At 38.3% G+C, this 21,480-nt stretch overlaps 1 protein-coding gene across 9 annotated transcripts in view; it reads left to right on the plus strand.

Annotated features, from left to right (window-relative positions):
* Window positions 1–9,764: 9,764 nt before the first annotated feature.
* The window catches only part of PLEKHH2 (pleckstrin homology, MyTH4 and FERM domain containing H2), a 117,984-nt gene continuing 106,268 nt past the window's right edge, over window positions 9,765–21,480 (plus strand). For 5 of the 9 annotated variants that reach the window (XR_008289290.1, XR_003424851.2, XM_015074432.3 and 2 more), the window contains exons 1-2: window positions 9,766–10,412; window positions 17,196–17,325. Coding sequence is in view for 6 of the 9 variants with exons in the window: in XM_015074432.3 (XP_014929918.1) it covers window positions 17,203–17,325 (123 nt within the window). In the remaining 3 variants the exon portion in view is untranslated. Of the gene's footprint in view, window positions 10,413–17,195; window positions 17,326–21,480 lie in introns of all 9 variants that reach the window. The other 4 variants (XR_008289289.1, XM_027072564.2, XM_053200532.1 and 1 more) reach the window with 1 other exon arrangement.

Raw genomic sequence — 21,480 nt, forward strand, 5'->3', positions numbered from 1 at the left:
AAAAAGAAAGGAACTCTCATATAGGTTTTGGAGAATTTTACAATTTGGAGAATTTTAGACAAACCTGATATTCCTATTTTCCTTTCTTTTATAGCGAATGGAACAATTCTTTGTCTTGCCTACTAGTCATTTAGGAAACTGAAAAATAGTTCAGTCACAAAAGGCATCTTAACAGCTTTATTATTCAGAATTTGAGGGTTGAATTTAGAAAAGGCAACATCAAGAATGATTAAGAGACAGATTGATAAATATCTAAAGACTAATAATTTGCAGCAAAGTTGTAAAAACATTGCAGTAAACAATGATTGCTAGGAATTTAACTTTTTTCAAAAGTAAGGACTCTTTTTTTTTTTTTTAAAGATTTTACTTTTAAGTAAGCTCTATACCCAATGTGGCACTTGAACTTAATGCTGAGATCAAGAGTCACATGTTGTTCTGAGTGAGCCAGCCAGGCATCCTAAAATAGGGACTCTTAAAAAATGATTTAGGACTATGTCAAGAAGCACCATGAGTGAGCAAAAGAATTTAGTGACTTCTACTGATCTGTACCTAAAACAACATACCCATTTTATAGAAAAAAAAAGATCAAAACTCTAATATTATTCCTTTTGTAGATTAGTCACATAATGGTCTGCAGTAAAGGATTTATTGATACACCTTTATATGTATTCATTGCCACATTCATATACAGATCTATAAATATGCAAATAGGTATTCTTTTTAAGCCTTTATGGTTTTAGAATATAAGTAACTTAGTAATAAAATAAATGAAACAATGTATATATCACAGTAAATTTACCATCTAAATAAACTATGACTGAGGCGCCTGGGTGGCTCAGTCGGTTAAGGTTAAGCGGCAGACTTCAGCTCAGGTCATGATCTCACAGTTTGTGAGTCTGAGCCCTGCATCGGGCTCTCTGCTCTCAGCGCAGAGCCTGCTTTGGATTCTCTGTCTCCCTCTCTCTCTCTCTGCCACTCATGCACTCTCTCTCTCTCTCTCTCTCTCTCAAAAATAAATAAGCATTTAAAAATAAATAAATAAATAAACTATGACTTTCTTAAAAACAGAAAGGCATATGCATTATCATTGTGTATATACTTATGTTTTAAAAAAATATTATATTGTCACATTTATCCAAGGTAACTAACTTTTCTTTTTTTCAGGCACAAAAGAAAGCTAAAGAATTGAAAACCAAATGCTGTCTAACTATTTTTTTTCTTCAATATTTATTTCACATAATTTTAACAAATCTGAGGAGGAAAAATAACTAAAATGTGTGTATGTATCATCCAAGTGTATTTGCATATTTTGTTAATCTATTGTCAATTTAGGCGATAAAGGTAACTTAAAACTACGTTTAGTGACTAATGTTTTATATTTGTTTCTTCTTCTAGAAACTGCCTGTACATTCAAAGATTATTTATTAATTAAATTAATGATTTGCCTAAGGTTTTGAAGTTAGTTAAAAATCTGGAAATGATAACATAGCTAACACATTAAATGCCTATCATTGTAGCGTTGTAAGAATTTCACAAAATTAAACCTTTTGAACAGACAGTCATTTCATTCCATTTAGTTGAATACAATTTTATACATGTAACTTTTTACTTAAAGCAAGTTGTGGAAACAGTGGTAATTTACTTAATTCATAAAACCAAAATAAAAAATTTAAGAAGTTTGAATCATAAGAAACTTAACCCTGGTCTTGAACAAACAAAACTGTTGGGCTGACATTTTTATATGGTAAACTAATTTTTAAAGACTCTCAATCATGACAAAAATTATTCTTTCGTCCTAAAATTAAAGGCTTTTCTTCTCACCTCATAGCGTTATGCAGCCTATTGTGTAGATATACTTTTTAGTGCCAATAAGAAGAAACATAGTTTAATAACCTTTTCTTTTTTTTTTTTTTAGATACTTTTGACTGCTTGTCTGGACTATTCTTGGGCTGAGCACATAACAACTGAATGCTTCTTTAAAATTATTTAATCTCTAAAGTTTCCCAAGAGAAGGAAAAAGAAGAAGAGGAAAGGAAAGAAGAGGGAAGGGGAGGGGAGGGGAGGGGAGGGAAGGGAAACATGAGGGAGCCAGCTTCAGACAAATGTGAAACTGTTCCTGTAAAACTGATTATGATCCCTCTGTGAGGAGGGGGAAGAAAGTTTAGATAAGAATAAATGTTACCTATATACACACAAAAGAGAGTGATACATAGTTGATTTGGATGTAACTTGACTCCTTGACAACTCTATTGAGCCATAAATTAAAACGTGAGGTCTCATTCATTCCTGAAGCACAAAAAATAAAGAAGAAGGTGTCTCTAAGCTTAAACAAAATTTTCTCTCTTTTAGACAAGTCAATCTCCTTAAGAAGCTTTCTTTCTTTTTTTGTTCTGAGGTAATTCTCAAATGAACAACCTCATTCGTGTCAAAATTTCCCCAAATTGGCCACCGCATTCCCAATTGTCCCTGGTGAAATTGTGCCAGTTAGAAAGTTAAGGGTGCACATTAGCGTTTAAGGAGAAAACATGAAGGCAACAGGTGTCTCTTGGAAGACATGTGGTTTCATGTTAAGAAAGCCCCCCAAAGATGGAACGGTCTGTAAGAATAAAACCTGGTTAGCTTTGTGTCTCTGGAACCAGGCCAAAGCCCAATTCTTGCTAATCCAGAGCTGACCAGAATTTTCCGATTTGGTGCAGACAAAATTAAACAGCGCAAATCTGTGACTACACTAAAAATCATCAAATTGTACACTTTAAATAAGTCAATTGTATAGTATGTGAAGCATATCTCAAGAAAGCTGCTATGAAAAAAGTCTTCCAAAGGACTATTATATTTGGAAAGCACAAAAACATTGAAACGGTTATGTTGTTTTTATACTAGGGGGAAACTGGAAATAATACAATTGTATGTTAACAAGAGAATAGTTAAATACATTAGGGTAAAATTGTATGGTGGAATATTAGCTAGTCATTAAAAATGTTTTTAAGTAATACTTAACGACAAAGAAAAGGCTCACAGTAGAGTCTTAGTGTAAGAGCAGGATAAAAAGTGTGAATTCAGCATAATTTTACAAGGAAATCTCATTAAGGGAAAACAGCATATAGAAATAAACCCTGAATGGAAAGACAACAGCATAATAGTGTTTATGAATGATGGACTGTGGGTAAACTTTTTTCGTTGTTCTGTCTCTATCGTTTCCAGTGAAAATGAATTTTTATTACTTTTATAATTGGGAAACAAAATGTTGTAAAACAAAAATGGCTATGGGGAACTAAAACAAGGTTTTTATATTGATTTGAGTGTACAACAGAGTAACATAGCACTAAAGTTCCAAGTACAGGGTCACCATATGAATTTGGTTAAGTGAAGGAAGAGACTATTGAAAACAAGGATCCAAGTAATTACTTTTTCCTTTCAATTGTTAGAAATACTGCTGCCAAATCATCTCAGATTACTCCAGCTAGGCTCAGAGCAAACCCACCTCTTGAGTTCAACACGACATTGACCCTCTTCTTTCCCTACATACAGCCCTCTCATTTGTACATTTCCTTACTTCATCTCCCCACTTCTCCTCACTTCACCTCCGGATTTTCCTGCTATGTGTCTGCTATCCTTCAAACAAATGCTTCATGTAAGCTTACAATAGCTTGTGTGTACTGGCATTGTACTTGATTCAGTTCAGTGCCAATCAAATACCTCTTCAGTGGCCCCGCCAGGTTTTCTGAATCATCCATGCTATATCCCTATCCCATAGGCAATGACAGAAGAAACCTGATGCACACACTTTGGATAATGTTGTGGTAGGTCTTGCTTCTCAACACCTCAGTGTCAGTTGTTAGGACTGGACTGTAAACTGATGCAAACTGATGTAAACTGATGGTGTAAACCTCTTTCCTCCCAGCTGTGTAGGATGGTTTAATCTACCTCATGGATACCACATTCATTCATTCATTCATTCATTCATTCATTCATTCATTCATATATATGGGCTATTGTCTCCTGGGCTCAAGAGGTTCACCCAACCCCAAACCACCAACGAGGTAACCAGTTCCTTCTGATTCACCAAATCTTTCCCCAGCTCAAACCCCACCTCCTCACCAAGTATTCTCTGCTTGCCACCATCCTGTTCACTTCTGCTTTTTCCAGTCTTTTGAGGATACTTTTTCTTTTCTTTTTTTTTAAGGGAAAATTTTCTTCCCTTGTTTTTAAGAAAAATTTTAATGTTTATTTTATTTTTGAGAGAGTGTGTGTGTGTGTGTGTGTGTGTGAGCAGGGGAGGGGCAGAGAGAGAGAGGAGACAGACTTGGAAGCAGGCTCCAGGCTGAGCTGTCAGCACAGAGCCCAACGCGGCGCTCGAACCCACGAACCATGAGATCATGACCTGAGCTCAAGTCAGATCCTCAACCAACGGAGCCACCCAGGCGCCCCGAGGATCCTTTTTCATTAAAAAAAAATTTTTTTTTAATGTTTATTTATTTTTGAGAGAGAGAGAGTCAGAGCGTGAGTAGGGAGGGGCAGAGAGAGGGAGACACAGAATCCGAAGCAGGCTCCAGGCTCCAAGCTGTCAGCACAGAGCCCAACGTGGGGCTAGAACCCACAAACCGCGAGATTATGGCCTGAGCCCAGGTGGGACGCTAGACCAACTGAGCCACCCAGGCACCCCTCCTTTTTCATTTTACAATTATTACACAGCACACAATAATGTCCTTATAATGTGTCTTTTCTCTAATTGTCAGTGTCAGGGGATGTTGTGGTCAGTTTTGCTGTGTTTTTCATTCCTTTACTTCTGGCTTAAACGGACCCTTTGTGCAATATGAAAAGAGAGAGGGAAGATTTTTAGTTACTGGCTGTGATATGGATCTGTATCAGAATGGCTGCCTCTGTCTGGTAGGTACTGACTCCAAACAGAATAAATCATCAGTTCACATTTAATGCTTTTTCAAAGAAGATGACTTAATTTTTTTAATGTTTGTTTAGTTTTTAGAAAGAGAGACAGAGCGTGAGCAGGGGAGGGGCAGAGAGAGAGAGAGGGAGACACAGCATCTGAAGCAGGTTCCAGGCTCTGAGCTGTCAGCACAGAGCCTGATGGCCCAATGTAGGGCTTGAACTCACGAACTGTGAGATCATGACCTGGGCTAAAGTTGGATGCTTAACCAACTGAGCCCCCTAGGTGCCTCTTATACTATCTGGGTCACAGTCTTCCTGTGTGACCCTCACGTGTGGTATCTTTGTTTTTAACTTCATGGGTCCTGACCAAACCATGGCCAACTACCCCTCAAACTTCTCTTCCTTTCAATTGCCCTTAAAATAAGTGATCTGCAAAGCTCTGCCCAGTGTTTTTCTTTTTCCTCTGTACATACTTGTTCTTTCTCTGTGGTCTTACCAATGCCCATTAAATTCTTACCTCCACCAGTGTTGGCCTTGACCTGGACCCACCTATGAGCTTCTCCCCACACCAATCTATGATAGAGGGGGTCCAGCTCACCTGTGAGATAAGGTGAGTTTGAAGCAGGTCCTGCCTTCACTGCAGACCCAAAGGATTGAGTAGGTCATTACAACCTGGGTACTGGGAACACACCATCGGCCCAGCCATCTCTTATCCATCTCTACTAGGAAGGCCAAGTTCTTTGGTGCCCAGAATTTGCTGCTTTCCTGGGATGCAGATAAATAGCTTGGAGTGTCCAAGCCTACAGTCCAGGCTTGCATTCCAGTCAGCAGGTGAGAATTTATTCCTACCAGCTTTATTTCTTTTTCCCAAACTTCTTCCCCTTGTCTTTGATATATTTCACCAGGAGCTGGGAATTCTAGTTTCTGAACTGGGGTTTCCACTCTCTCTACTCCAGCTGCCACATGCTCATTCTAGGTGGGGGTCAGTGTCTCCTCCCTCTGTTGGATTTTATGTGTGATCGAATGAAAGAACAAGATCTTTCTTCCCAAGTATTTACTCAGCTCCCTTATTCTTGCTCCTTCCAACCTCTCTGTTCCCGCTTCCGGTATGCCAAATGGCTGTGTGGTCCGCAATCATTCTGCAATCCACAAGACTCTCCCCTCTATGCAGCTTACCTTGAAATGTATACCCCAACCCAGACCTTTCTCCCCAACTCAGCCTGACTAATTTTCCGCTGGCTCTCCTGCTGGACGTTTCACTGACATCTCAGCTTGTGCTTGGCACATATAAGCCAAATCGTATTCTTCCTGTTAACTAATTCCTCCCTTCTTGCTTCTCTACTTTGGTTAATGGCACCTTCATTTCCCAGTTACACAAAGCCTCCCAGACCCTCATGTTCCCAATCTTCAAATCAATTGTTAGACCTTGTAGATTCAATTTCTTGAGAGAAGTTGAGATGTAGTATAGAGTAGTGGTTACTGTCAAACCAGAATTCCCAGTTCCATTACATAATATCTGTGTACCCTTAGGGCAGTGATTTAACCTCTGTGCCTCAGTTGTCCCATTTGTCAGGTGGGAATAGTAATGGTCCCTATATTACAAAATAGTCATGAGTTTACATTTGCTAAAGCACTCGAAAGAACACTAGGTGCATTGTGTCACCTGTCTACTATTTTTATCTCTTGCACCCAGAGCCTTCCAATTCCACCATGGCCTGCACTTCATTCTCACCCTGAGTGCCCTAGTTCAGATCTTCACTGAAGCTCTCCCTTAGCTCCTAATTGTTCCTCTCTTTCCTAGCTATTCTTGCTGCGTGCTAGATAGAGCTTCCTAAAGAACAGCTTTGGTCACCCGCCACATTTTCCCATAACCTCTGCTACCCAGCTGCCACCATTTCTCACCAGAATGACTGAAATAGTTCCCCATCTGGTTGCGTTGAATATACTTGTGTTTTTCTAATCACCTCCATACTCTTGTCACATCTGGTCTTGTCACGTCTCTGTTTAAAACACTTCAGTGGACTCCCTGTGCTCCTGGAATAATTGTAGTCACAGCCTTGCTACTCAAAGTGTGTCCCTGGAGCTTGTTAGAAATGCAGATTCTTGGTTCCCATCCCAGACCTACTGGCGTCTGAATCTGCATTTTAACAAGATCGCCATTAAAGTTTGAGAAGCCTTGTTCTTCAAGGCCCCAGATGGTCTGGCCTTCTTTCTTCAACAGCCTCCTCCTCCTCTACTTCTCTCCTTGCTCACTGTGCCTCATTGTGTTCTGGCCTCTCTGGTCTCCATTAGGTCCCTCCAATGTCTCAGGCTCCTCCTCACCACAGGGCCTGGTACCTGTGCTTCCCACAACCTGGGATGCTCTGCCCATTATCTTTTGTTTTTGTCTGGCTAGTTCCTTCAGGCCTCAGCTCAACTGTCATTCTCTCAAAGAAGTCCTTCTTGACTCCTAAGACCAGGCCAGATCGCCTTATTATTCAGTTGCACAGCATTTTGTGCTTTTCCTCTAGAACACTGAATGCAATTTGTAATTATATATTTATTTGTGTGAATATTTAATGAATGTGCATCTCTCCCCCTAGACCACAACTCTATGAAGACAGAAACCACGTTTATTTTGCTCATCTTTGTAGTCCTCAGAATCTAGTATGGTGCCTGGGATATTATAAGTACTTAATAACCACCTTTGTTCATTCATTTAACAGATATTTATTGTGCACCTACTATATGCCATTCACTAGATGCTGGATATATAGATGCTGGATATTAAGGAGGAAAGCCAGGGGTGCCTGGTGGCTTGTTTAGTTAAGCTTCTGACTTCGGCTCAGGTCATGATCTCACGGTTTGTGAACTCGAGCCCCACGTCAGGCTCTGTGCTGATAGCTCAGAGCCTGGAGCCTGCTTTGGATTGTATGCCTCCCTCTGTCTCTGCCCCTCCTCCACTCACACTATGTCTCTTTCTCAAAAGTAAATAAATATTAAAAAGAAAAAGGAAAACCACACAGTTTCTGCTCTCATTACAGTTTAGTGGGGGAAACAGGCAATCAAATAATCACAAATAAATATAATATTACAATGAGGTAAATACTATGCAGCAAAGGTACAGAATGCCATGAACATTCAGGAAGGCTGGTCAGAGATGTTTTCCAACTGCCACTACTGAATATAAAAACCATAAAATTCAACATGTATTTTTCTTTTATAGAACAGCTTTATTGAGATTTAATTCACATAGAATACGATTCACTCATTTAAACTGTACCTGTCAATGGCCTCTAGCATATTCATAGAGTTGTACAATCATCACCACAAGTTATAAAATGTTTTCATTTCCTCAAAGAAACCCTTCTGCCTTTAGCCATCACTCCCATCCTCCCCAGCCCCTCACAACCACTAATCTACTTCCTGGCTCTATAAATTTGTCAATTCTGGACATTTCATGTAAATAAGATCACCTAAAATGTGACTTTTTGTGACTGGCTTCTTTCACTTAGCATAATATTTTCTTTCTTTTTTTTCTTTTTTATTTCAGAGACAGAGAGTGTGTGTGTGAGCAGGGGAGAGGAGTAGGAGGGGGGAAAGAGAGAGAGGAAGAGGGAGAGAGAGAGAATCTCAAACACTTTTTATGTTCAACACAGAGCCTGATGCGGGGCTCACTGCCATGACCCTGGGATCATGACCTGAGTCAAAATCAGGAGTTCAACACTCAACCGACTGAGCCACCCTGGCACCCCAGCATAATATATTCAAAATTTATCTATGCTGTATCATTTATAAACACCCCATTTCTTTTTGTTGCTAAATAATATTCCATTGTACCATGTATTTTTCTTAGCATGTTCAGAAACCGGATGCCATTCCACTGTATTCACCATAGCCAAACAAATTCAGTCATGTTTCTAGAAAAAGGTGACAGTAAGTAAATGTTGGCTGAAATTTACAAGGGTGGCAGCCATGTGTAGAAAGCTTCTTTTCATGAGTGACTTTATTCACTGAGCTCTCTTAGTCTGTTTAGTATTCTGACTCACAAACGGAAGTGATTCTATTTTGGCATTCTTTCTCTCGCACTTAGTTCTTTGGTCTCTACTGACTTGCTGCATTAAATTATGCAAGTTACTTAAACTCTGTTTATTTAACTCCTGCATGCTCTGTAAAATGAGCCCAGTCCAGCCTGTTTGTTGGCCAAAACTGTTTGGAGACAATTTTTCATGTGATATGCATCATCAGCTCCCACAGAAGGCAAAAGGAATTTGATGTGTGGGGGTAGTCTGGGATCCAGTCCAAAATTAGTGCTCATCTGGAAGAAATATGGAAGTTTGATACTTGCTCACTGGCCTTTTAGTTGTACTCACTTATTGCTTTCCCTCTAAGGAAGTTTGTAAATCTTTATCTCTTATGCATTTTCTATATAAGGTGAGATAAGATTTAAAAAAAAAAAAAAGATGGTAATGGAAAAAGCCCTCTGACATTCTTAATTGGCCAGCTGTGAACCAAAGAGAGTAATTTGTCTCACCTCGCTTTATGACCTGCAGAAGGATTACCCATGGTATTTAGTATTCTAATTTTCCCCCTTGAGATTGTCCTTGCCAGACCCCATCTTGGGATGTAAAATCCAATTAGATTAAAATTATCACTCATCTTCTTACCCAATGCTCTGTGCTGGGTGCGGAGGAGGCTGCAAAAAGGAAGAAAATGAATCCTTCTTTCAAAGAGCTCACAGTCTAATGGAGAGATAAGGAACGGTACCTAAGGCAGAATGAGCTAAGTGCCAAGGGGAGTAAAAACCTAAATGCTCAGGGAACAGAAACGAGAGAAGGGATTATTGCTAGGAGTAACAGTCATGGTTATGTGGAGAAGATAAGCTGAGTTGTGTCTTAGAGAACAGTTAGAACTTTTAAAGGGGACGTAGGAAATAGTAGGTGAACTTTCCAAATGGACTTCCCTGGGGTGGGGGAATTGCACAGCAAGACTCTGGTGTGAAGGGCAGTTGTGAAAAATAAACCTGAAAAAGTAGGTTGTAGGCCTCGAATACTGGCCTGGGAAGTCTGTTCTTGATAATTTAAGCGAAAGAAAGTCAACGAAGGTCTTTGGCAGGGTGTACCTCAAAAGTGCACTTGAGGACAGGCAACCTGGCAAGAGGGCGAAGGACGGATTGGCAAGAGGAGAGACTTCAGGCTGGGAGACCAAACCGGTGGATGCTGAGCCGAGGTAGGGAGGATGGAACGGAGGTGACAACCTCTGAGCTGTAGGTATGTTGAAAACTAGCGGCAGACAGAATAGGACACAACTCCCTCCAGAGGTAGGGCCTAGGAGGAGTCAAAGTCGTAGCCACACCCTCAAGTGACGTCAGGCGGCCGGCTGCGCATCCGATTGGCTACTCTGGCCTCCAGTCCTAGGAGAAGGCGGTGCCCTGCCCCGGCCCTCTCCAGGCTTGGAGCGCGGCGGGCACCCGCGGAGAGTCCCGGCAACCCCGAGCCAGGCGCGGCCAGGACTTCGGGCACTGCAGCCAGGGTCCCGCAGCAGAGGTAGGCAGATGGAGAGGGCCCGGAGCTGAGGGGCGAGCCCAGCGGCTCGGATGCCCGGGATCCCCGCCCCCTCGTGAGCGCGCAGTCCCGGGGGGCTTGCCGGGCGGCGGTTGGGGGCGGCGGGCAGAGCCGGCGGGCGGGGACCAGGGCGGTGGAGCCGGCTGGAGGAGGATGGAGCGGGACTCGGCACTCGGCATCGCCCCCTCGCTGCCTCCAGGACTGGGGTCTCGGCCGAGGTCGGTGGCCGCCGGTTTCTCGCCCCCTGGTCTCCCGTGACATTTTGTTTGAAAACGCGGGGCTGGGTGTGTGGCGCGGCGGGGGCGGTTCTGGGGAGGGGGGGGTGTGCAGCCGGCGCCCCCGCGTCCCCGCCCCAGGGGCCCGAGCAGCTAGGGATGCTGCGGCTCGGCCTCGGCTTCCTGGGAGCCGCGCTGTGATCTCTTGGGTGAAACTTCCCAAAAGTTGCAAGAACCATTTTCTGCCCCTCGAATTACCGGAATGTCAAAGTGCCCTTAGGTGACCTACTACGAAACGGCGCTGGCCCTGAAGTTATTAGACCACTTTTTAAAAGACGGAACATCCGAGCCCTCGATTTTGATGTGCGAAACTCTGTGCAAAGAGCGAGTTGAACGATTTACGCGTCAGAGCTCTGGTGCTGTGCTACCTGCAGGTCACTGCTCTCTTTGTGAAAATGCCCGTCGCAAGCCTCCACCGCACCGCCGCGTGGGTCCCCGAGGAGCTGTGGGGTGGGGAGCACGGCTGCTCCTGGCAGGGCCAGCGATGGGCAGGCGTAGCCCAAGTGGGGCTGGTTGGTGGTCAGGAGCCTTCTTAAACAAGGCAAGCCTCAGTGTGGTCAAGAAAGACATCCTTTCTGCTTTGGAAGAGAAATAGTTACCTGGCCAAGTTAAGCCGTCCCTTAAGAGGAGCGAATTAAAGAATGTGAGTGGCTAACCCTGAGCTTCATCAGGATAAGCCTCAATAGATGAATTCTTACTTTTTTTTTTTTTTTTTCTTTCTCTTTTGGGATTTGGAAGAGAAACAGGAAGTCAGAGATTCGGAGAAAAGAGCATTCACTCCATAATTGTAAACAGTTTAGTTTGTGTCAGTAAATATTTCCAAAAGTCATGGGGGTGGGGGGTGGCTTTTGGAAAACCAAGATTTTTTTTCCCGTGCACCGCAGTGAAGATAGGTTACTTTAAAATTCAAAATCTAGAAATGTTATTTATTTAGCAAGTGGTTATACCTCCCAAAGCTGTACAGTTCTATAAAATCAATGGTAATGGAAAAGAATGGTGGATGTTGTTCAAAGTTCGAATCTTTACTCAAGATGGTGCATTAACACAACAGTTACTTTATACTAACTGAAATTACAGAATGAAATGAGGAAATCAGGTGTCTAGACCTCTTGGTGGACCATTAGCCAGCCAATCTGTAGTTTTGAATTTTTTTTAATTATGATCCTATTAGTAGGGAATGTAGACATTAGATGCCAATTCAGTAATATTATTAAGGTTCTGCTACTTCGTTGTAAAATATGTAATTAGCATAACTAAAGACATAAGTAGGTGTGTTTAATTTGGAATTTATTTATCATGTCATTTTCATAGCAAAGTAGTCTTGGGTAAGATATATGTATGAACTTGCCATATTTGAGGTTAGTTAGCATTTACCTCTAAATTATTTGAGTTAACGGTAGAATTCTTGGCAGGGATAGCTACAAACAATGGATCATTAAATTTGTAAATGTTGAGTTAATATACATCCACACAAATTGTTACTTTTTAAAAAATCATTTTTATTCTTTAATTTTGGAGTGGGGAAGATCTTTCTAAAGTACAAAACAAAACTCAGATTGCATGAAGAAAATGATTGTTACACTTTACCACATATTTAAATAAATTTTTTTTCTTTGTGTGCATCACAAACAAGTTTTAAAAGACAACAAATGTATGGGGAACAATTGTGCAAATAAATGTGTAATAAGAATATTTGTATCTGCATTACTTCTTCTTAAAATTTTTATTTACTTTTATTTGAAAAAAGTTGACACAATGTTACATTAGTTTCAGGTGTACAACATAGTGATTCAACAGCTCTATAAAACTGTTATTTTTCTTTACTCATTTGTAAATAATTGCTCTTTTTAAAATTGAAGTATAATTAGTGAACCATAAAATTTACTCCTTTAAAGTGTACATATCAGCGACTTTTAGTATATACACAAGGTTGTGCAACTATCAGCATTAATTCTAGAATAATTTTGATCATTCAAAAAAGAAACCCCAAACTATTAGCTGTTGATCACCATTGCCCTTTCTTCACAGCCTTTGGCAACCACTAACTTACTTTCTGTCTCTTTGGATTTACCTGTTTTGTGTAAATGGAATCATATAATATGTGGCCTTTTATTCAGGCTTCTTTCACTTGGCATCTAGGATAATTGTCACAGCATGTATTAGTACTTTATTCCTTTTTTTGTGGCTGCATAATATTCCTTTGTACAGATATACCACATTTTGTTTATCCATTCCTCTGATGATGGACACTTGGATTGTTTCCACTTTTCGGCTATTTGAATAATGCTGCTGTGAACATTTGTGTATAAGTTTTGGTGTGAACTTATGTATTCAGTTCTCTTCGGGTATATAGTTAGTTAGCATTGGAGTTGCTGGCTCATATGGTAACTTTATGTTAAAACTTTTGAGGAATTGTTAAACTATTTTCCAAAGCAGCTATACCATTTTTACATCCCCAATAGCAAAGTATGAGGGTTCTAATTTCTCACATCCTCACTCACACTTGTTATTATGGCTTTATTATTTTAAACATCCTGTTTGGTTGCAGTGGTTGTCATGATTTTAATTTGCATTTTCACTTATAGCTAATGATGTTGAACATATTTTCATGGCTTTTTGGCCATTGTATACCTTCTTTAGAGAACTATTTAGATCCTTTGCCTACTTTTTAATTGTTTTGTTTTATATTGTTGAGTTGTAAGAGTTCTTTATATATTCTGGATAAAAGTGTCCGATATACATGATTTGCAAATATTTTTCTTCCTTCAGTGGCTTATCTTTTCACTTTCTTGATGGTGTCCTTTGAAATAAAAGTTTTTAATGTTGATTAAGTCCAATTTATCTATTTTCTTTTTCATTACTCGTGTTTTAGATGTCAACTCAAAGAAACTTGACTAATTTAAGGTCACAAGATTTATGCCTATCTTTTGTTCTAAGAGTTTTAGAGCATTGGCTCTTACATTTAGGTCTTCAATCCATCTTGAGTTAGTTTTTGTATATGTTGTGATGGAGGGGTCCAAATTCATTCTTTTGCATGTGGATATCCAGTTGTCTAGCACCATTGTTGAAAAGACTCTTCTTTCCCCATTGAACGATTTTGGTACCCTTGTCAAAAATCAGTTGACTATAGGGGTACCTGGGTGGCTCAGTTGGTTTTGAGCATCTGACTCTTGATTTTGGCTCAGGTCATGATCCCAGGGTTGTAGAATCAAGCCCTGCATCCGGCTCCGTGCTGAGTTGGAGCCTGTTTGGGGACTCTCTCCTCTCTCTCTCTCTCTCTCCCTCACTGCCCCTCTCCCCCACTCACATTCTCTTTTTCTTTCAAATTAAAAAAAAAATCAGTTAACTATAAATTTGAGGTTTTATTTCTGGACTCTTAATTTTATTCCACTGATCATATGTCTGTCTTTATGGCAATACCATACAGTTTTGACTACAGAAACTTTGTAGTAATTTTTGAAATTGAGACAAAGGAGTCCTACAACTTCTTAAGATTTTTTTGGCTATTCTGGATCCCTTGAATTTCCATATGAATTTAGGATCAGATTTCCATTTTTGCCCAAAAATGCAGTTGGAATTTTGAGAGGGATTGAATTGAATGTATGTATCCATTTGCAAGTATTGGCATCTTCACAATATTAAGTCTTCTAATCCATGAACATGAGATGTCTTTCATTTATTTAGGTTTAATTTCTCTCAGTGTTGTTTTGTGGTTTTCAGAGTGCAAGTTTTGCACTTCTTTTGTTAAATTTATTCCTAAGTGTTTAGTTCTTTTGATGCTATTGTACATAGAATATATTCTTGATTTCATTTTTGATTTTTTTTTTTTTTGCTAATGCGTAGAAAAACAATTGATATGATTGATTGTATATTGATCTGGTTTCCTGAAACCTTGCTGAACTCAAGTAGTTCTAATAGATTTTTTGTGAATTCCTTAGAATTTTCTGTCTGCAAGATCATGACATCTGAAAATAGAGATTTGGTTTTCTTTTTTTTTTTTTTCAAGTTTATTTATTTCGAGAGAGAGAGAAAGCATGAGAGAAAGAGAGAGAGAGCATGAGCAGGGGAGGTGCAGAGAGAGAGAGAGAGAGTGAGAGAGAGAGAATCCCAAGCAGGCCCCATGCCATCAGCACGGAGCCCGATGCAGGGTTCAAACTCACAAACCAAGAGATCATGACCCAAGATGAAACCAAGAGTTGGATGCTTAACTGTCTGAGCCACCCAGGTGTGCCTAGGTTTAGTTTTCAAACTGGATTCTTTTTATTTTATTTTCTGGCCCTGACTAGAACCGCTAGTACAGTGTTGAACAGAAGTGGCAAAGCAGACATCCTTGTATTATTTCTGGTCTTCGGCAGATCAGTCATTTATTATTAAGTATGATGTTAGCTGTGGGCTTTTCCTAAGTGCTTTTTATCAGGCTGAAGAAGTTCCCTTCTATTGCTAGCTTATTGAATGTTTTTATTATGAAAGGGTGTTGAATTTTGTCAGATTTTTTTTCCTACATTGATTGAAATGATCATGTGGTTTTGGTCTGTTAGTCTATTAATATGGTTCACTGTATTGATTGATTTTTATCTGTTGAAAAATATCTGCCTTTAGGTTATTTTTTTTTTTGCCTTTATGCTATTTTTAAAACTGTAGAAATTTTCAGTAGAACATACACAAGTTATTTTAATTGTAGGGAAACTTACCAGCATGAATTAGACTCTTCTTGCTTAACAATGTTTCTACATTTCTCTGCAAGGTACAAGTGATTCAAGACTTAACAGTGTTTGTTTCAGGACAGCTTTTTATTTTATAATTTTTAGTCCATATGTTTTTTTCCTTGTCCATCCTAAAGCTAAGGAGGAAAGAACTGAAGTAGCAGAATTGAGAAAAAGCTTGCGACTGACAAAGTGCATGGTCTACTCGTAAATCATTGACAGTAAATGCTAATGTGGGTGATAAGTGTCATTAACAAGGCTAATATCCTTAGGAAAAAACAGACAACAATGGTATGAGGCTTCTATAAAAACAAAGAAATTAAAAGAGAATGATGTCCAGTTTTACAATTATAAGTTTCCCTTAAATTATGGCCAGAACTTAGGAGCATCTGGAGGCTTTGAGATGGTTGGGGTGCTCAATAAAGTTGTAGCCTTTGTAGAGCAACTCTGCTTTTATTTATTTCTAAGTTATTGAATGATAATGTCAGTATGAATATGAAAATTGGTTTAAGCATAAAACAATATTTATACTAGGAAAATAGTCTTCTGTGGGTTTTTAGCAACACAAAGTTTTTAAAAACTGGTATAGGATGAGGAAGTGTTGTATTACACTCAATAGTGAGAAAATCAACTTGGATAATATGTGAGGGAGACATATTTTTAGAAAACGAAGGAATAGTACACTTCAACTGCAGATCTATCCTGGGGTTCTGAGAGTTTTGCTCTCACGTATATGCCGAGACCAGGGCTTGGCTCCTTGAGATCCATTCCTAATACAGATTTTATCTGTTCATAGCAAGGGCAATTCAGAAATATATCATCAGGCCATTTATTCAAATGACCTGGTGAAACATTAACATTTAAAACACTGTTTATGAATCTCAGAACCAGAAAAAATGAGTCGTTTTTTTGCACTTCAAAATTTCTAGACCAGTTCCCTTGGTGGAGTACAGTGCTTCTCCCTGGGATTAATCTCCCCAAAGGAAAGCTAATATTATGGGAAACACTGATTCCAGATGTACTTAATGTAGGTGATTACAAATTCATATTTATATCTTTTCTCTTCTTGGACCAAAAAAAAAAAAAATATTATACAAATGTATCCAAGGTCATAATACTTTGCCTGGTTAAATATGCCAAAGGATTTTTGGCTTAAAGGAGATTTTAGATCTAGGATTTAGATTTAAATTTTAGATTTTAGGATGATGATAAGTAATAATTGTAATGTAAATCTAACTTATAATTGTAGCACTGGTAATGAAGTTTCTTAAACCTAAGAAACTATCATGGTACCAATTGAATCAAATTGTGATAGTTCTGTAAACCTAGGAGTGGGGTAAAATTTTGAGCTGGAAGATTAAAACAATGTTTTATCTATTGGGCAGAGCTAAAATAATACTACTTCTCTGTGTTCAGATGGTGCTGTTATACTGTCCATAGTGCTATTAAAAATAACAGTATTTAATTTGTTCCTCACAACGTACTCATGAAGAACAATGGTTTGTTACTATCAGTGTCCTGCTTTTTCTAGATTGGATAATCTGAGACACGGAAAGGATATGTTATATATAAAGACTGAATAACACACTGGGCCTCCAACCCTGACCTCTGTCTCCCACTAAGTTTCTTCCATGAGCTATATAACCAGTTATGGAATTTGTCTTAGAATTCAAAAATTTGTATGTGGATGACATCATTAGATGGTAACGTGAATATGTATACAGGATGACGCAATGAATTATCCTGAATGCTCATGGGTTATATGCCATTTATGCTTTCTTTTCTAGAATAAATATGGCAGAGCTTACTGAGACAGAAGGACCAGTAGATTGGAAAGAACGATGTGTGGCTCTGGAGTCCCAGCTCATGAAATTTAGAGTTCAAGCAAGCAAGATAAGAGAGCTTTTAGCTGAGAAGGTATGGTTTTCTCTCCAACCTTTGTTACTAAACATCACCTGTTTGGGGCATATTTCATTTACATTAAATAATTACAGTACTTTTGGGGGGTAAACATTTTTAAAATAAAGAACATATTTAACTTTTTGTCGGGGCTTTAAAGCTATTTTTGAAATATTCTTTTGCCAATTTTTAGAGGGAATGGAACATTAAGTCAAAACACTTTTCTTTGCAGAACTAGTGGAATATGTAAGAGTTGTGTGTATTTGATGAATGTGGAGTTCATTCATTCCCTATAGAAAAGCTATAGTTTATTTGATTTTACTAGAGGAGTGTGACAGCATTTTAATTTACTAAATGTTTAAGAAAATCATGTTTAAAGTGGTTATAGAAGAATGTTCCCTATGGATAGTAACACATGTTTATAGTGTATTTGAAAGTATGCACCCATTTAAGAATTTGTATTGACTTAACCCTATATTGCTAAACTATTGCCTGGGCTGGAATTGAGTTTAATATAATTACATGCTTCTCCTAATAGTTCTAGTCATGTAATTAAAATTTCATCTATGTCACAGGAATTTTTTTTGCATATATGTATATAAAATCCGTGGATTAATTCATTCATGTGTTCATTCATTCAACAAATATTCACTGAGGGCTCATTTTGTGCCAGGCACTCTTCTGAATGCTAAAATTACATCTGTGAACAAGAAAACTCATATTCCTGTTTGCAGGGAATCTGGATTCTAGACCTGTAGTGTCCAATATAGCAACCACTAGCCATAAACAACCACTGAGCACTTGAAATGAGACTAGGACAAATTGAGTTGTGTTAGAAATGTAAAATACACCTGGATTTCAAAGATTTAGTATGAAAAAAAAGAATGTGAAATGTCTTAGCAATAATTTTTATATTGGTTACATGCTGAAATAACATTTTGTATATTAGATTAAATAGAAAATATTAAAATTAATGACATCTATTTCTTTTTACTTTTATATTTATTTCTTTTTTTAAGAGTTATTTACTTTTTGGGGTGCCTGGGTGGCTCAGTCGGTTAAGCATTCAACTTTGGCTCAGGTCATGATCTCGTGGTTTGTGAGTTCGAGCCCCGCGTCAGGCTCTGTGCTGACAGCTCAGAGCCTGGAGCCTGCTTCGGATTCTGTGTCTCCCTCTCTCTCTGTCCCTCCCCTGCTCACACTCTGTCTCTCTCTGTCTCAAAAATAAATAAACGGTAAAAAAATTTTTAAAAAGAATTGTTTATTTATTTGTAACATATACAAAAATTTAATTCCAGTGCAGTTGAATAATTTCTAGTGTACAATATAGTAATCCAATGGTTCCATACTTTACTCAGTGCCCACCGAGACAAGTACACTCCTAATCCCCTTCACCTATTTTATTCACTCACCCACCCACTTCCCCTCTGTTTGTTCTCTATAGTTAAGAGTGTGTGTGTGTGTGTGTGTGTGTGTGTGTGTGTGTGTGTCTTTTTTTCTTTGTTCATTTGTTTTGCTTTTTAAATTCCATATATGAGTGAAATCATATGGTATTTGTTTTTATCTGACTGGCTAATTTCACTTAGCATAATATCTTCCAGATCCATCCATGTTGTTGCAAATGGCAAGATTTCAATCCTTTTTATGGCTGAATAATATTTCATTGTATATGCATACGACATCTTTTATATCCATTCATCTATTGATGGACACTTGGGCTGCTTCCATAGTTTGGCTTTTGTAAATAATGCTGCAGTAAACATAGGGATGCATATATCGCTTTGAATTCGTGTTTTCATATTCTGTAAGGTAAATACCCAGTAGTGAGATTATTGGGTCATAGGGTAGTCCTATTTTTAATTTTTTGAGGACTCTCCATACTGTTTTCCACAGTGGCTGCACCAGTTGCATTTCCATCAACAGTGCACAAGGATTCCTTTTTCTCCACATCCTTGCCAATGCTTGTTGTTTCATATGGTTTTGGTTTTAGCCATTCTGATATGATGACTCACATTATATTTCTATTTGACAGTGATGTCTAGATGGTTAGATAAATGATATTACTGGTCATCCATAACTAATCAGAAGAACTTACAGGTGGTTTCTTAAACACTTGTCTGCATTATCCTTTGTGACAGAGACTGGTAAATGCATCACATCTTCAAAAAAGATCTTGAGGCACCTGGATAGATCAGTTGGTTAAGTGGTTAAGATCAGCCTTGATTTCGGCTCAGGTCATGATCTCACCTTTGTGAGATAGAGCCCCAAGTCAGGCTCCAGGCTGGGCATGGGGCCTGCTTAAGATTCTCTCGCTCGCTTGCCCTCTGCCCCTCCCCTACTCATGCATACTCTCACCCTCTCTCAAAGAAACACAAAAAAACCAAAACCAAAACAAACAAAAACCTTAAAAAAAGATGTTAAATCTTCCTTCCATCGCTGGCTGAGAATCTCTTTTTGTTGTTTTTTTTAAAGATTTTATTTTTGTAAGTAATCCCTGCACCCAATGTGGAGCTCGAACTCACAACTCCGAGATCAAGAGTTGCATGCTTCACCAACTGAGCCAGCCAGGCGCCCACTGAGAATCTCTTAGCACAGAAGTTTTTTGGTTTTTTGGTATTTTGTTTTTGGCACAGAAGTATTCTAATAAAATTCAGGAAAACATCATTCAGGTTAAACTTTCATATATATATCATCTTAAATTTTTGTGCTTCAACATCTTTTAGGTGGAAAGATTAAAATTATTCTATTCACTTTGGGTCAAAGGACGACCCAGTAATGCTTTTTGGAGTAAATCTCCAGTATCAATTTGCTTTATTTACCACTATTAGAATAAAAATTATAATCTGAAAAAAAATTCCAGTTTGAATATCTCCCAAGTTAGGGAATCTTATTCTAACTCAAAGTTAGTGACTCATGCTTAGTCTTTTGTTCCTCTCTCTATGAAAATCATTTCCCAGACTGTGCTGATTTATTTAGTATTTTCCGCAATCCCAGCCACTCCATACAGTGTTAAGATCACCAATTATATCCTTGCTGCTAAACCTCATGGACACTTTCCAGGTGTTGTCTTATTGGCCTTTTAGCAATTAGCACACTGTTGACCACAGCCTCCTTAAAGTTTTCTTGATTCCCTTGACTTCTGTATTCTCTGGGTTTCTTTGTAGACTAAACAGGAGTTATGTTTATTTGGGTTTTAATGAATTGACCTTTAAGTTCTAATTTTATGGCAACATTTGTCCTTTAGAAGGCATGTTACAACAAATTTCTTTATGAGTGCCCGTTTTTCAAATTTTAAAAGTGTCATGTTTTCTGTAAGTACATTTACATATAGACTTTTGGTTGTTAGTTTATGTTATTAGGGTTTATTTTTTCTTTGTCAGTGAATGAATATTGAGAGGAATATTATTTCAAAATTGCTCTTGTAGTCATGGTTTCTTTCTCTTCTCTTCTCCCTTCTTCGTCTTCTGTATTTTTTATCTGTGACTTAGATCCCATGACAGATCTAGGAGATGGAATTATTCAGATGTGTTTTATACAGTGGAAAGTGGACAAGTATGCCAAGTTACTCATGGTTTCCCAGTAAATATATTCAACACTAAAATGGGAATAATGTTTTTCACGATATTTTCCGTTCTATTCCATTACAAAATATTTTTCTCTGGATTAAAAATTATTTTTGGTACCCCACCTATGTTCTAATAAAAATACCAAATATTTATTGATGTATTATGTGCTAAGCACTTTATAAGTATAATTTATTTAATTCTTATAACAAGCTGTGAAGTAAGACATTTTATTGTTCCCGTTTTACAGATTGGGAAACTGATGCTTACCGTGTCCTAGGCAATCTTTATACACACATTGTTAGTGCCATATATATATATATATATATATATATATATATATACACACACACACATACATATATATATGTAGTTAATATATACATCTATTTGTATGTTATAAATTATATATATAGATATATATTAGATATTTATGTAATATATAAGGTGCTTTATATATATTAACTTTTTTAATTCTTATAACAATCCTATGAGGTAAGTACTAATATTATCCTTTTTTTATCCAAGAGGAAACTTAGGTGCATAGAAGTTACTTAACTTGCCCAAGTTTGTGCTGAAAAGTGAGTGATGGAGACAACGGAAACTGAGT

Source organism: Acinonyx jubatus, chromosome A3 (assembly GCF_027475565.1).
Source record: "Acinonyx jubatus isolate Ajub_Pintada_27869175 chromosome A3, VMU_Ajub_asm_v1.0, whole genome shotgun sequence".
NCBI classification, from domain to species: domain Eukaryota; kingdom Metazoa; phylum Chordata; class Mammalia; order Carnivora; family Felidae; genus Acinonyx; species Acinonyx jubatus.